The following is a 13694-nucleotide window of genomic DNA, read 5'->3' on the forward strand; positions in this document are numbered from 1 at the left end:
CAATATTTTTCCCTCTCTCCCTGGGCCATGTCGTTCAACTGGGAGGACAGATGAGATGACAATTTGTGCATTTAATTGCTTCAATTTCCTGCCCAGAGCCTCGTAGTCTCTTTTGATCTTCTGGAGGCTATTGCTTGCAGTGTCATTGGTTCCCACATGAACCAAGAGGAAGGGGTATTTGTCAGTGGGTTTTATGATTCCTTGCAGTCGTTCAGTTACATCTTGGATCTTAGCTCCGGGGAGACAGCACACCTCCCGAGACATCTTGTCAGGCCCGCAGATCACTGCTTCTGTTCCCCTCAGTAGGGAATCCCCTACCACCGCTACACACCTCCTCTTAGGTTTGGTCGGGGTTCTTCCGTGAGCTGTCCATTCCAAGGTCGCCTGTTTATCTACTTGCACTTTGACGTGCTTTCAAACTGCTAGGTTGGCAGGAGCTGGGACTGAGCAACGGGAGCTTGTGGGGATTCGAACCGTCGACCTTTGATTGGCAAGCCGAAGTGGCTCAGTGGTTTAACCCACAGCGCAGATTCACACTAAAATGCAGATGAATTTTCACACTGTATTTTTTTAAAATTACAAACTGATATGAAAATGTGCAAAGCCAAACTTTAGATTGGAAAAATTAGAGACAGAGAAAAAACAAAATTTACAGAGAATGCTGAAGTCTCCCCAGGGACAGGCAGAGAAAGCTGGAGGGGATCTGGGCCACAGTCTGCCTTTCTTACTAGGCTTTTTGTCTCTCTGCTTATCTCTGTTTAGTAACTAATTTTTCTTATGGACTGAAATGGGGAGGAGAACAGATAGTGAGGCATATTAACAACAACAACAACAACAACAGCAACAACAACAACAACAACAACAACAACAACAAATAGGTAGTCAGAAAACTGTGTATTCCCATTCAGTTTTCTTTGCCTGTTTTTGAGAGAGAAACTTCAGAACCCCCAGCAGTGAGAGCTTACATGCAATGTCTCTGTGTTACATAATAATAACAATAATATTTTTTATTTACACCCCGCCCTCCCCGGCCAAGGCCGGGCTCAGAGCGGCTAACAAGCAATAATAAAAAACAAGTTGAATGATTACAACTTAAAAATAAAATTAAAATACAACATTAAAATATTGAAACATTAAAATATAAAAATGTAGCCTCATCACAGGAGGAGAAAGGAAAAGAAAAAAGAAAGAGAGGGAGGGAATCAAATTGGCTCCAAGCCAAAGGCCAGGCGGAACAACTCTGTCTTACAGGCCCTGCGGAAAGAAATCAGATCCCGCAGGGCCCTGGTCTCATGAGGCAGAGCGTTCCACCAGGCCGTTCCACCAGACCAGAGTTGAAAAGGCCCTGGCTCTGGTTGAAGCTAATCTAACTTCCTTAGGGCCTGGGACCACTAGGGTGTTGCTATTTATGAACCTTGAGGCTCTCCGTAGGGCATACCAGGAGAGGCGGTCCCGTAGGTACGAGGGTCCTAGGCCGTGAAGGGCTTGAAAGGTCAAAAGCAGCACCTTAAATCTGACCCTGTACTCCACTGGAGCCAGTGCAGCTGGAAAAGCACTGGGTGAATATGCTCCCATGGCAGAGACCCCGTGAGGAGCCTCGCTGCAGCATTCTGCACCCGCTGGAGCTTCTGGGACAGCTTTAAGGGCAGCCCCGCGTAGAGCGAATTACAGTAGTCAAGCCTGGAGTATAACATGTGGAGTATAACACATAGCCAGGCTCTGAATACCAAGCTCCAAGGGTTTGAGTGCATGTGATTTTCATGCATACTCAGAACCCTTGGAACCAAACCTCTGCATACAATGAGATATTACTGTTAATGACGGGGAAAATAAGTGCATTGTGTGTGATCTGTATTGGTGGCGCAATGTAAGTCAGTGTAAAAATGAAATTGCAAACTTTAAAAAATAGATTCAAACATAAAACAATGTTCACAGTAATTAGTCTCTATAATACTAGAAGCTATGAGTAATCAAGGTCCTGTCTGAACAATCTGGAGCTATGCAGTTTGGTGCCTAGGCAGAGGGGTGGGTGGGTGCTGGTGTTTTTTTTACACATTTCACCTCAAATACCTTTTCCACAGTACTTATGTTATGGACTACTTGGTTCTGTTGCTGTTGCCATTTATTACCTGAAATTTCCTCCGGGCTACAAAATACTGCATTCTCCTGATGACTTTGACAGCTGTTCGGTGTGCTTCTGTTAGCCTACAAAACAAACCAGGCACACATTTTTCCCCCAAAGATTTTAAAATACAAAGCTTTTCAGTGCAAATTCGCAATAGTATATTAAGCATACATGCCCCTTTAGATCTTTGTGCTTTGTCTTTCCTGCTTCAATTTTGTACAGGAGCCTTCAAGTTTCTGACAGCTGAGATCAACTTGTGCAGAATGGAGGCATGCTGTGCTCATAACCAAAATGCTTTAGAGTGTGAAAGAGAAATAATTGCCTGCCTTCAAAGGAGCTCACTATCTGCTTCTGTGCCTGTCTGTGTCACTGCATGAGTGACTGGTCTGACCATCACTCCTCCTGGTTGGAAGATGGCAAGTTCAAACAGTGGATCATGCAGAGAAACAGTAGGTCAGGTACTGGAGGCTTCTATCATCCTGTAGCTACTCAACTAGCATTTCTTATGGCATGCAGGTGTGCCCTGGCATAGTTTGAGAATTAGTGGTTTAAGGCGTTAAACAAAAATAGATAAATCTGAAGTATAGAAAATTCTGGAGATTAGGAGAAATTGCCATCAGTGCAAGCAAGGCACAATGTAGGCAAATGTGAAGCATTGTGACACTCTTCATATTCTTTGAAGGTACCCACAAGTTTCTACTACAAAGAAATTAAAATGCGGCCAGATATTTGGACACTTGAAGTTATAACAAAAAACCTTTCCTAGAAAGATGCTGGTCTTTATTTCATCATTGCAAATTAGTTCGCGAAAGTTATTAAACCAGAAACATTTTTACCAGCCTACCTGCCCACGCTAGCTTGTGACAGTTGCTTGTGACACACCAAAACTCTGGCAAAACCAGGTGGTTTATCAAAGCTTTCCTGCTTGATCCTTAGAAACCACAGCTGACCAGGCAAATTACTATTTACAAGCATGCTTAATTTTAAAAACAAAATTATTTCACATATTTCACATGTAAAGAGTGTGCTTCCCCTTATACTGGGCTGATAAGGGTAACCTGGGCAGGCCCAAACAGAAATTGTACGCAATAAAGTCAGTTGTGTATGCCCACTTCTGCTTAATGCAAAATCTCTTCCTGGAGATATTAGGAGAGCATTTTGCTCTTACACATTTGGGGATTGTAAACCTTTATGCTCTGCTTGTGAACACCCAAAGGCACCTGGCTAGACACTGTACAAAAGAAAATCACCTTCAAAGGGGAGAAATTGAGTATAAATATCCCTTCCTTTGAGCATCTCTCACTCTTTCATTCTGACTCATCCTGGACCACTAAATTTTCTGTGAGCTGGCATGAAAGGGGACTTACTCTCCCCCTTAATGTGGCATTTGTTGCAAAGGGAACTAAGGTGAACAACTTGACAATCATACTCAGTTTCTGCTACATACAGGTCAGGCTTAGCTTCCCCTTCTGAACAGAGCAAAATTATCGCATGTGTCCACATTTCCTGTCTTACTGAGGAGTCCTGATCTGCACTAGATTGCAGCTTGGGGAGGGGCAGCAGACCTTTTCCTGTTTAACTTCAGCACACCTAGGCACACTGTGGTTCAGCATGGGTGGGTATGGCCTCCCCGTGAGGGAGCCAATCAGAGAGAAGGAGAAGAAGAAGAGTTTGGATTTGATATCCTGCTTTATCACTACCCGAAGGAGTCTCAAAGCGGCTAACATTCTCCTTTCCCTTCCTCCCCCACAACAGACACTCTGTGAGGTGAGTGGGGCTGAGAGACTTCAGAGAAGTGTGACTGGCCCAAGGTCACCCAGCAGCTGCAGGTGGAGGAGCAGGGAATCAAACCCGGTTCACCAGATTACGAGTCCACTGCTCTTAACCACTACACCACGCTGCTCTGGCTCTTCTTGGCAGGGCCTCAGAGTGGACCTGATTGAAAACTTCCTCTGCTGGGTCCTAAGAAATAAGAGGAGGCCTGCACCTACTCTCTCCACCTTTGTTCCTAAGGGCTTTGCCATCACCTACTCCTTTACTCCATTTAAGGTTTATGTGATGGCCTGGGATTCCGAGTCTGAGAGTGAACCGGAGGAATCCCAGCTGGCACAGGAGTCCCCGCCTCCAGGGCCGGCTGAACTGGGGCAAGGCCTAGATTCTGAGGAGCCTGCACCTGTGCCAGATCCTCAGGAGCAGGCACCAGGTGAACCCGTTCTGGCTCCAGAGGTGGTTGAGGACTCAGTGCCTACAGGTGAGTCTCCCCCGGGGCCCAGTAACCCTTCGGCCTCTCCTGAACTGCAGAGGCTCAGGGCAGAGAGGCGAAGGGAACTGGTTTCTCCCAGGAGGAGTGCTCGCCTTAAGGCCAGGAGAGGCAGGGCTCCTGGGGGCCGGGGCCGCCCCTGGCCTTAGAAGAAGATAAAGGTCAGTCAGCCCGGTCCCAGGTTGCGGGAGCAACGTCGTTGTGGAGTACCTGCTCTTACCCAGACCTAGATCTGCACTTCCAGTGTGCCTGTTCCCCGCCTGGCTTCCTGCTTCTGCCCTACCAGCGTTCCTGTTCCCTGCCCGGCTCCCTGTTTTGGACCTCGCGTCTCATCTTGTGAATGTCTACCCGGCTAGTGACTCAGGACTGAACTTTGGCTACGGTAATAGTACCTTCCCCCCCGGGACCAGCACAGTTTAACCCAGTGGGGTCTCTTTTTAGACGTGTATGCCACCTGCAACATTGCTATAGAGATCAGTTGGTCACGGGTTTTCAAAACCAGGGATACATTTTTACTCACAAATGGATTGACTATTGCTATGCGGAGTTTGTGCTGTTTCATAGCAATAGCACATATTTGCATTTTGTTCTTTATTCTATGTATGTCACAACTTGTAAAGTATGGGTGAGTTTTTCTCTCAATTTTGCTGCTTTTTCTTTTTGTAAACCGCTTTGAGATTTTTTTTCAACAATCAAGCCATGCATAAATTTTATTAAATAAATAAATAAATAAATAAATAAATAAACAAACAAATAAACAGGTGGGATAGTCACTGGGCTGGATCCTTAGGAGGGACAGAGACAGGGACACCTTGTCCCACCCCAATGCTAGATTAAGGGATCTTGGAGGGTGGCGCTTTCTCTCCAGAAGTCCAGCTCAGGGGCTGACAAGCCATAATGCACCTTTACCTGAGGTTGCCTCAAACGGACCACTGGAAGCAGTGCAAACTCTTGTGGACCCTAACATTAGGCAGCCTCTGTGGGCTGACAGCACACTGACCATCACTTGGGCTGCTCAATCAAGAGATCCATGCCAATGCCAATGCCTCTTCCCTGCAATCAATTCAGCTGTCACCTTATTTCATCTCGGAACTGGCTGTTCTATTTCTGCTCCCCCTTGTTTTTACAGCATAAGGGCCCACAATCAAGCAATAGCAGTGTCCAATTTGCAGGATTTACTTTTCACAATCTTGTCTTAAATGCAGTAATTTGGGGTTTACAGGAAAGGTGCCCTCCTCCTCCTCCTTTTAAAAAGATCAAGCTTCTATTTCCATTCTGCGTCAGGAATGGACACCTCCCTTGAGGTAAATAAAGATTGAGAAAATCGTTGGGGTTAAACCATTCTCTGAATTCCTCTCTTGGCTTGGGAGGAATGGGCCCTGAGGTCTGGCACTCACTTCTTCATGGAATGCAAGAGCAGGCAAAGGCACTGGATGCAGAAGCACGTTGTCTGCTGAAACCCTCCGACTCCATTTCTGGAAGCAGAGGTTATCCTACTAATTGGATTTTTTAAATTGGCTTTAAAGTAATGGCACGTGCTGGAAAGAGATGTGACTGTAAACTGCAAGACATTCAGCTGAGATAAGATTTTATTTGGTGCGAGAGATGGCTGGGGAGAGGGGAGCCCACGGTTTGTTTATTTTAAGCTTCTCTTTATATTTATGATTCGGCAACCCTCTGTGGAATGTAAGCTAAAAAAAATATTTACGAGTGAGGAGGGAGTAATTGGAGTTATACTGAGATCAATACAGCAATAATGGAGACTGTACGTGACTTGAAATGAAAAAGGAGGGCGAGGGGGAAGCTCAAGTATGAATATGATGGGAACATAGAGTTGTTCCTCCCACCTCCACTTAAAACATCGAAAAAGAGATTTATTTTTGCTTCTGACGGAATGTAATTAAAGATAAAGGATAATTGGCTATAAATCTCAGCTGTAAAGATGAAAAGAATCCATGGGAAATAGCCCACTTTCCTAGGCTGAGGGGGGAAATGGTGAAGATCTGCAACACAGTATTACTAGTGAGACAGGATGGCTTTTAGCAGGCTGTCGCCTGTTCTGAGACATCGAAGCAAAAGGGACGGAGAGCTAAGACCTTTGAGAAACTTCCGAGATTCAATTCTGCCACAAGTCATGATGGGAGACAACACTGGGAAAGTGAAAGAGACAATACCATAGATGGTCAGAAGGAATCTCCATGGACATAACAGTTTTTCAAAGAGGGACAAAGATGAAAGCTGTTTCCCAGTTCTGCTGGATCTCTCAGCGGCCTTTGACACCATCGACCAGGACATCATTCTGGATCATCTAGAGGGGCTGGGAGCTGGGGGCACTGTTATACAGTGGTTCCGCTCCTTCCTCCTGGGCTGTGTTCTGAAAGTGGTGGTGGGGGATGAGTGTTCGGACCCCTGGGCTCTCACTTGTGGGGTGCCTCAGGGTTCTGTCCTCTCCCCCATGCTTTTTAACATCTATATGAAGCCACTGGAAGAGATCATCAAGGGGTATGCAGATGACACCCAGCTCTACCTCTCTTTTAAGTCAGAACCAGTGAAGGCGGTGAAGGTCCTGTGTGAGTGTCTGGAGGCGGTTGGAAGATGGATGGCAGCTAAGAGATTGAGGTTGAATCCTGACAAGACAGAAGTACTGTTTTGGGGGGACAGGGGGTGGGCAGGTGTGGAGGACTCCGTGGTCCTGAATGGGGTAACTGTGCCCCTAAAGGACGAGGTGCGTAGCCTAAGAGTCGTTTTGGACTCACAGCTGTCCATGGAGGCGCAGGTGAATTCTATGTCCAGGGCAGCTGTCTCCCAGCTCCATTAGGTACACAGGCTGAGACCCTACCTGCCCGCAGACTGTCTTGCCAGAGTGGTGCATGCTTTAGTTATCTCCCGCTTGGACTACTGCAATGCACTCTACGTGGGGCTACCTTTGAAGGTGACCCGGAAACTACAATTAATGCAGAATGCAGCAGCTAGACTGGTGACTGGAGTGACCGCCAAGACCATGTAACACTGGTCCTGAAAGATCTACATTGGCTCCAAGTACGTTTCCAAGCACAGTTCAAAGTGTTGGTGCTGACCTTTAAAGCCCTAAACGGCCTCGGCCCAGTATACCTGAAGGAGCGTCTCCACCTCCATAGTTCAGCCTGGACACGGAGGTCCAGCTCCAAGGGCCTTCTGGCAGTTCTCTCACTGCAAGGTGTGAGGTTATAGGGAACCAGGCAGAGGGCCTTCTCAGTAGTGGCACCTGCCCTGTGGAACGCCCTCCCATCAGATGTTAAGGGAATAAACAACTGTCTGACTTTTAGAAGACACCTGAAGACAGCCCTCTTTAGGGAAGTTTTTAATGTTTGAAGTTTTATTCTGTTTTTAGTGTTCTGTTGAAAGCCGCCCAGAGTGGCTGGGGAAACCCAGCCAGATGGGCAGGGTAGAAATACAGTGATACCTCAGGTTAAGAACTTAATTCATTCTGGAGGTCCGTTTTTCTTAACCTGAAACTGTTCTTAACCTGAGACACCACTTTAGCTAATGGGGCCTCCTGCTGCCGACACTCCACCGCCGTGCAATTTCTGTTCTTATCCTGAAGCAAAGTTCTTAACCCGAGGTACTAGTTCCGGGTTAGCAGAGTCTGTAACCTGAACTGCCTGTAACAGGTGGCACTGTAATAAATTATTATTATTATTATTATTATTATTATTATTATTAATAATAATTTCACACACAGGACTGAACAAAGATAATATTTTGAGTTCCTCACTTGAAGTTTTATAAATTTATATAATATAACAATACAAATGGAAATCATTAATTATGCAGCTATTGATCAAGGGATTATTATTATAACTGAAAAGTAACTAAAATTAATAACATTATGGAACACAGTGGCATAAGATCAGAAACGCATCCACTCCCCCACGCAGGAGCCACTTTAACCAAAATGTATTAACTGGAAGTTGATTGGTATTTGAATAACTGTATTAATTGGAAATTAATTGATATTGTTTTAATTTGGCTATTATTGGGGGAATATTGGAAAACTAATAAAACTTTATTTTGGGGGAAACCCTCCCTGTGCAGAATTTTCCATGTCATACAGAAGGTTTGAAAACCAGCCTGTTGTCTGTGAAAACTGAGGTGATTCACAGTTCCAACATGGGGACCAACATCAGAATGATTGAGGTGGACCCCTATAGTAAGACCAGAGATGTAGCCCTTAATTGCAAAAATGTGAATAATAAATTGATTAGTCGTACTGTTCTTACAAACAAAATTTCTAATAATTAAGTGCCTCAAAGTGACTGACACAGTAAAAATAGAATGACAATGACTCTAAATTAAGAAAAAAACAGCAGTAAACAGAAAATAAAATACTGATCCCACAATATATTTAATAAGTCCTACCCACCCAACTCACAGAATAAGCACAACAAAGACTGCTGACATAAATGAGTATCTATTGCACAATATGTAGGCATGCACATAGCATAAAATTCACAGGCACACAACAGTTCATATGCATGCACTGGGTAATTTTTAATTAATTAATTAAATTTATATACTGCCCTTCATCTTAAGATCTCAGGGCAGTTCACAAGATAAAAATACAGGATAAAAGCACAAAATAAGTAGATTAACACAAAAACAACAACAACAAAAGCAAAACAATAATCTCCACTCCCACAAAGACATTTAAAATAGAACATTAATAAGCCCAAGGCCTGGTGGAAGAGGAATGTTTTCACCTGGCACCTAAAAATCTATAATGAAGGCGCCAGATGAACCTCCTTGGGGAGAGCATTCCACAAACAGGGAGCCACAGACTTGATTGGGAATCAACATCAAGTCTAAATCTTACTGTGTACCTCAATACTAGGCCTTTGCGTATTTAATTCAAACACTGCATGAGCGAGTATAACATTTCAGATAAAGTTACACCAAACACAAAGATGCCAATGAAAACAGTAGCCTTGTGTCTCCTCTGTATTCTACTTTAACATCTAGGGATGCCCAAATTAGTATATCACATACATATATGCAGCATAATTGTACATCCCAGACTTAGGAAATCCACATACTAAGCATCTTTATGTGAGAGAGGAACAGAATAAGACATAGGCCGGCCCACCATTTGGAGCTATAGCCTCATGGCTGCCATAATGCCCTGTTCTGGACTACGTGGTACAGCTTAAAGCTCATGAAATTAGATTCCTGTATGCAGTGTGAGTCTCAGGTCTGAAAGTACTATGCTGGGTTCACAGTGGTGATATATATGCTCCATGGCTATTAGACTATGATAGGGAACTAACAATTGTTTCATGATGTCTGCTGGCAGTGGCCAGGGGTGGAGGAAGGAGGGTGCGGTGGGGGAGGGTCACCCCGGGTGTCACCACTGAGGGTGATGACAAAATACAGGGCGGCACTCACTGCAGCGCCTGCAGCGCGCCCAAGCCACAGGTCTCTCCCAACAGTCCGCCCGCTGTAGTGGGAGGAGGCAGGCAGACTCCTCAGAGGCCCCGTGGAGCGCCCGGCCCCACGGGCAGCTGGCCCCGCCCCTGGGCACAAGGCACGCGCCCCACCCCAGGCACCTGATCGGCTTGCTCCGCCACTGGCAGTGGCAGCAGGATTTCAGTGCATCATTCTTTCATTTTACCTTTCTTCAAATGTTGATTAAAGTCAGTAGAAGTGTAACTGAGCTAGAAAGAAATAGGTGGGCAATAGTTTACCATTTTGTAGTGTTGCCATACGTCTGGAATTTCCTGGACATAGCCAGCAAATGGCCCTCATTAACAGCGTCCAGGCAGAAATCACTAAATTGTCCGGGAAAATCTGGATGTGTGGCAGCCCAACAACTACTTTAAACAACTCCTTTGGCCAAAAAAGCTAAGCACTTTTGTGTCCGGATTTTCACTGTTTGAAATATGGCAATCCTACATCTTGTAATCCTGAAACCCAGTCAGCTCCTACCACTTGTAGGAAGTGGGGAGCAAGAAACAGTGTGATTCTAGTCAAATGCAACCATCTGGCATGGTCATGATGTAGGGTTCCTGCTTGCTCAGCCAAGGGAATGAAGCGAGAAAGAGACTTTCAGGTTTTACTATTGCTTGTGATAAATAAGCATAGAGGAAGTCTGAGAATGAGGTAAATAAGCAAGCAGAGACTGATGCAGAGCTCACATTTTCACTGCTGCCACACCCTGGGAAAGATCTTCACTGAGTTATCCACTATGACCCTTTTCCTGGTCAGTCACCAGCAGTTTGGATACCAGTGTGTATGTGAAGCTAGGAATCTTTTTTTGCCACAGGTTGTAAAATGTTTCAGTGGAAGGGAATCTTCTATTGGGCCTGCGGTCTTTGTGACGAAAGAGTGTTTAAGATTTGTGGTGCCTTATAATATCTGTTTCTTTGCGCATATACACATTGAACAGAGAAGGGAGCAGCTAAGCATCCTAAAGAATGTGGGGAGGAGGCAAAACATATACGCCACCTTGAACTCTGTGCAGAAAAGGTAATAAAAAGATGTAATAAAAATAGAAAAAGAAATAAAAGGAGTGAGAGTCCTCAAAGCAACATCCCCCAATGAAAACCACGTGCCTTCCTTTCAGCTCTTCTATGCTCCTCCTTTCCAGTCAACTGCAAGACAACAACAAAACTTTCAAGAATTCTGGGTCTTTTGCTGGCAAGAAGTTTCTCTCTGGCTCTGACATAAGCAAGGGTTATATGCCACAAATTCGAATAACTAATAACCAGCAATCATCAAAGCTTCTATATACATAAAAAATAATCTCGCCAAGAGGGTCCATTGTGATAAGAAGAAGAAAAACATTGGGCAGTGCAAGCCAAACACTTCATCTGCCATGCTGGAGGGGTTTGGATGAGGTGGAAGCAGCCCTCTGCCCGCATGTGCCAGGCTCTGCCAAAAGGGTGGGAAGGCGGAAGCTTCTGCCAATGATACCCCCGCCAGCAGTAGCCAGCACCCCCCCCTGAAATTCAGGGCTTTGGGGAAGGGGTGGAGTTGGGCTTGTCAAGGATCCCCTGGGAAGTTGTGGCAAGGGTCTGATCACCACTAATATGCAGACTCCTCCCCACCCCCAACTTGATGACAAGAGCAGTGGGACCCTGGATAGGCTGCTGGCTCCACCAGCCTGTTAAGCCCCACTGCTGACTTCTATGGATTAGAAAGAATGAATTGGGGGTGCTGGGGCCAGTGGAATGGGTATTTCCTCTCACATGACCTCAGGCAGGAGAAAAGACTTGTGGGAGGCAGGCACTTCCTTCTCAGTTTTTCGGACTCGCCAAGCAGCAATGTTTACCGAAGCACCAGAAACAAGAATAGCATCCTGCCTCCCTCCCTGGCTCACAAATCAATAAAAATAGAAGTGACAGATTCAACAGTACCCCTCCTAAAGGAAAAAAATCAGTGTGACTGCAGACCATTATAGGGAGGGTTCCACTGTCCTCAGCATCCCACTCACAAATCTACACTTCAGGTAAGCCAATTGTTCTATTTATTTAATGGGATGCAGGGAACAGTAGATTGGGACATACCACAGCGCTTCCCAATAACTGGGTGGGTCCACACTGCTGACACACCAATTACAAAACTTGACCCAATTGAAGAGAAGAGCCATCTCTTTCTGGAGAGATTCTGAATGGGTGCCTCCTTGACTAGGTATGTGGGCCTTCATTGTTAAATTGTCTGTTTGATGAAGGATGTGGTGGAGTTGAAGACAAGAGGAGAAGCGAACAATTGCCAGTCTGGCTGCTCTCAACTCTAGTTCCATCAGTTGATGGAGTGAGCAGGGGCGCCGACTTATAAAAAATATTGGGGGGGCCCATACCGGGGTCGTGCCCCGGGAAGTTTTCTAAGCGAATGATCAACGGGAGGTTGTCTCGCCTCGGCTTTCCCCCTTCTGGTCAGCGGTGGCGGATTCTCCCTTCCCGAGAAAGGGGGCGGCGCTGGCGGGCCGGGAGGGGCGAGGGCGGGCCGGGCGGGCGGGCCATGGGCAGCCGCGCCAGCGTGAGCGAGGAGCGCCTCGGGGTTTCGCCGGCACTGCGAGGGCCGGGTGGCAGCATCCCGGGCGGAGGCCGCGGAGGAGCGAGGCGAGGGCAGGCAGCCCCCGACCCCCGAGGGGACTCCCGCCCGCCCGGCCGCGGCGCGGCTCCCCGGGCAGCCTAGATCTCGTCGCCGCTTCGCCGCCTCCACCCGCTTTCGCGGGGAAGCAGTGCGCGAAACTAATAACTTTCTTAAATTATTGGGGGGGCAGAGCCCCCCAAACGATTTTTTGAGGGGGCTCGGGCCCCCTCAGGCCCCATGGAGTCGGCGCCTATGGGAGTGAGTGGCCTCCAAGCTTGACCACAGGCCTTGAGTGTAGAGATACTGATAATGGGCACCCCATCCTTGTAAACTGGAGTCCGTGGTTATCTGACTGCTGCACAGATTTCTGAATGGAGTGCCTTGCCGAAGATTGGAGGTTTGCACCCAGCACAGAATGGACAGCTTAAGGTAAGAACAAAGACCTGGGGTGGTTGTGAATGATTGTCCATTAATGTAGAAGTAAAAACCACTGTAGGGTATTTCTGAGAGGCTGACACGCAGAGTCCTAGAATTATTGACAGACGTTTGGCCGTCATCTTTTTTCTCTTTAAGATTGCAGCTGCTGCTGCAGAGATTTTGCTGATCCGCTCTGGTGAAGAGCCACGAGACCTGACCTGCATCTAGCAGGGCTCTTAGGTGAATGAGCCTTTGTGATGGAACCAAGCAACTTGTTTTGTAGTTGATCAAGAAGCCGTGAGATTGTAATGTCTTGAGGGTGATGTGCAAATGGAGATGAGCCTGTTGAAGGGACGTTGCCCGGAGGAGCACGTGGTTTAGAATGGATAAATATGAACACCTTGTAGATGCAGGTGTGCCACTAGGGTCATCATTATCTTCGAGAAAACTTGGGCAAAGAGGCTAGACCAAACGAGAGAGTCTGGAACTGAAAATGATGCTCGCCTATGGTGAACCATAGATACTTTTGGTGATCTGGATGCATTTGAACATGGAAGTATGGTTCTCGAAGATTGATGAATGAGAGTCACTGATGTGAAGAGCCTCCCTGATGGAGGTTAAGGACTTCATTTTGAATTTTTTGTAAGCAACACAACGATTTAGGAACTTCAGATTGAGAAGCGGCCAACATTTTGGTGCCTTTATTTTTTATTTTTTTTATTGACACCATGAAGAAATTTAATAGAGGCCCAGGAAGCATTGATCAACTGGAACTGGTACAATTGCTCTCATTTCCAGGAGATGACTTACGTATTTCCAAAC

At 46.2% G+C, this 13694-nt stretch overlaps 1 protein-coding gene and 1 pseudogene across 6 annotated transcripts in view; one reads left to right on the forward strand and one right to left on the reverse strand.

The window, feature by feature from the left end:
• The window catches only part of LOC114596838 (potassium voltage-gated channel subfamily KQT member 1-like), a 360069-nt gene that overhangs the window by 151748 nt on the left and 194627 nt on the right, over positions 1-13694 (reverse strand). For all 6 annotated transcript variants that reach the window (XM_077930824.1, XM_077930823.1, XM_077930827.1 and 3 more), the window contains one exon: positions 2130-2205. In XM_077930824.1, coding sequence (XP_077786950.1) covers positions 2130-2205 — 76 coding nt within the window. The remainder of the gene's footprint in view (positions 1-2129; positions 2206-13694) is intronic.
• The window catches only part of LOC144327998 (uncharacterized), a 68982-nt pseudogene continuing 63822 nt past the window's right edge, over positions 8535-13694 (forward strand).

Source organism: Podarcis muralis, chromosome 6 (genome assembly GCF_964188315.1).
Source record: "Podarcis muralis chromosome 6, rPodMur119.hap1.1, whole genome shotgun sequence".
Lineage (NCBI taxonomy): Eukaryota > Metazoa > Chordata > Lepidosauria > Squamata > Lacertidae > Podarcis > Podarcis muralis.